The 2,654-nt window shown below is 41.2% G+C and overlaps 1 protein-coding gene across 1 annotated transcript; it reads right to left on the bottom strand.

The window, feature by feature from the left end:
* Window positions 1–842: 842 nt before the first annotated feature.
* LOC120942831 (piggyBac transposable element-derived protein 4-like) lies at window positions 843–2,054 on the bottom strand. The gene has a single exon (XM_040355760.1). The coding sequence runs from the start codon at window positions 2,052–2,054 to the stop codon at window positions 843–845; it is 1,212 nt and encodes a 403-aa protein (XP_040211694.1).
* Between the last annotated feature and the right edge of the window lie 600 nt (window positions 2,055–2,654).

The raw sequence follows: 2,654 nt of genomic DNA, 5'->3' as shown, positions 1-2,654 counted from the left end.
TGGTGTATCCAGGTGAATTATACCTTGTTTTTTTCAGGACACATTGGGCTTTCTTTTGGTGGTAAATTTTATTGCATAACTCATAAATTCCGTTTTATTATGAAAGGAAAACTGGTCAAAAAGGTAAAAAAACAGTTTTTACATTTTGACTATATATTTCTTGCTGCTACCATGACCCACCATCAAAAAACAACCAAAAATAACTTCTCCTAATACTGCTGTGAATACATATGCCACATATGTGTGTGTTAAATTGTTGTTTGTACCCATAATTGGGCCCAGAATCCATAGTGCACATTTTGCCTTTAGGAGGGCAATTAATCCAAGTTAACATTTCAGGTACTATGAATTAATTACAGACACTTTCTGGTATCCAAATAATGGAACTACCCCCCAAATCACTCCATTTTGCAATCAAGACCCCCTAAGGTATCTATCTATGGGTAAATGTTGGGTTTTTAGCCTCTCAATTTTTGTGGGAACAATTTTAAATTTAGTAGGCAAAAACATACATTGCTTTTTTTTTCCACAAATGTTTTAATTTAGCTATATATTTTGTGCCATTACCTTGACCCACCACCAAAAATCAACCCAAAATAAATTCTCCTACTTCTGACGTGCATGGGGATACTATATATGTGTGCAATATGTTTTTTTTTTTTACCCATAGCAGGATCCAAAAATATGTTGCATTCAGAGAGGGCAATTCATCCAAGTCTAATTATCAATGTATACATTACAGACAGTCTGCAGTGTGATGTAACCTTTTAAAATGAGAAGTTCAACTTTTGTAACATGTTACATGTTACACCCTGAATAACCTCCTACCCAGTCACTAGTTTCTAATAATGTGGGATGGTGTGGTAAATTTCAAAGCAAGGGTCGAGGCACAGGCCTGGATTGGAAGGGCACGTGGGACAGTGGTAACGAGTATCGCATCTTTTGCCATTTTTGCCACACACACGACACTTCTTCCTGGGGAATTTGCAGCTTGCTGTGATTGGGATAGGATGCAAAAAATCCTCTGATTCTGCAGGTTGTCTGGGGTCTTCTTGAAACATCAGGTGTTCTATAATTTTTTCCTGGTACTGCAGGAAGGTGTCAGTACCACCAGATTTTTTATAAAGGACAAATGAATTGTGGATTGCCACCTGGATAAGATATATTGCCACTTTTTTATACCAGGTTTTAGATTTCCTCAGCACCAGGTAGGGCTGCAAGATCTGGTCAGAGAGGTCGACTCCACCCATGTATTTATTGTATGCCGTAATGCACAGTGGCTTTTCCTTCGGTGTAGCTGACCCCCGTTCTGTTACAGTCACTGTGCCCTCTGGGTGGATTGTTGTCAGCATATAGACTTCTTTTCTGTCTGAGAATTTGACAGCCATCATTTCCTCCTGTTGGTAACTGAGTGATGTGCCTCTCTGTAAACGTTGTCTCACCAGCTGCTGTTGAAACTCTTTGCGTTTTTTCCGTACGGTCCCACATGCTCCTGTGCCAGCAGCATGCAGAGATCTAAAAAGTGTCACACTGCTGTAATAATTGTCGACGTAAAGGTTGTAGCCTTGGTGAAGCAGAGGTTGGATCAGTTGCCAGACAATTTTCCCACTGACTCCAAGATTGTCTGGGCAGCCCTGGGGGTTGATATGTCTGTCCCGTCCTTCATAGATCAGAAATCCATATGTATATCCTGTTGTGCTTTCGCACAGTTTGTAAAATTTTATGCCACACCGGGCACGTTTGGATGTTATGAACTGCCTAAAATGCAGTCGGCCTTTAAAATTCATCAGGGATTCATCAATAGAGATATTTTTGTCCGGGGTATAAACCGCTGCAAATTTCTTAGACAGAAAAGAAATTAGGGGCCGCAGTTTGAACAGTCGGTCATATGTGGCGTCACTGCTTGGGGGACACTGCAAATTATCATTAAAATGCATAAAGCGCAGCAATGCTTCAAAGCGGTCTCTTGACATAACTGCAGGAAAAGCTGGGGTGGCATGGATGGGACTAGAGGCCCAATACTGCCGAATTTTAGGCTTTCGGACTAGGCCCATGTTGAGTAACAAACCCAGTACAATTTTCATTTATGTAAGGTGTGTTGGCACCCATCTCTTCCTGTGAGAAGATGTCGGGTGTTTTGCTATAAACTGGGTGACATTAAGATTAGTTTGATCAACCATGTGTTGTAGGAGCTCGTCATCCACAAATATCTTGAAGAAATCCACAGGGCCAAAATTTTTAACATTGATATTTATGCCTGGTGAGGCTATAAATGTTGGTATTTGAGGGGTGAAAGAGCTCGCTGGTATCCACTGAGAGGTGTACAGCGGCTGTGCAACTGATGGGGTGCTACCCTGTACATCCTCTTGCTGCCTGCTAGTAACAGGCCTTTCATGGTCAGAAGAGCTGCCTGAAGTGTCACTTTCACTGTCACAGATGAAATTCTCATCTTCTGAGCCCAACTCAGGTTCGCTGTCCGAGCACAGGAGGGCATATGCCTGTTCAGCAGTATACCGCCTACTTGCCATTTTTTTTAGGCACTCTACAGACCTAAAAATATGCAAAAGTAAACCTTTTTGTTATATATTATAAAAAAACTAAAACCTAAAACTTTTTTCCTAAAACACTGACCCTATCAACGACACTGATGGGAG

Source organism: Rana temporaria, chromosome 1, assembly GCF_905171775.1.
Source record: "Rana temporaria chromosome 1, aRanTem1.1, whole genome shotgun sequence".
Taxonomy (NCBI): domain Eukaryota; kingdom Metazoa; phylum Chordata; class Amphibia; order Anura; family Ranidae; genus Rana; species Rana temporaria.
Note: the sequence above shows the minus strand (reverse complement) of the source record. Positions and strands in the feature narration are given on the sequence as shown.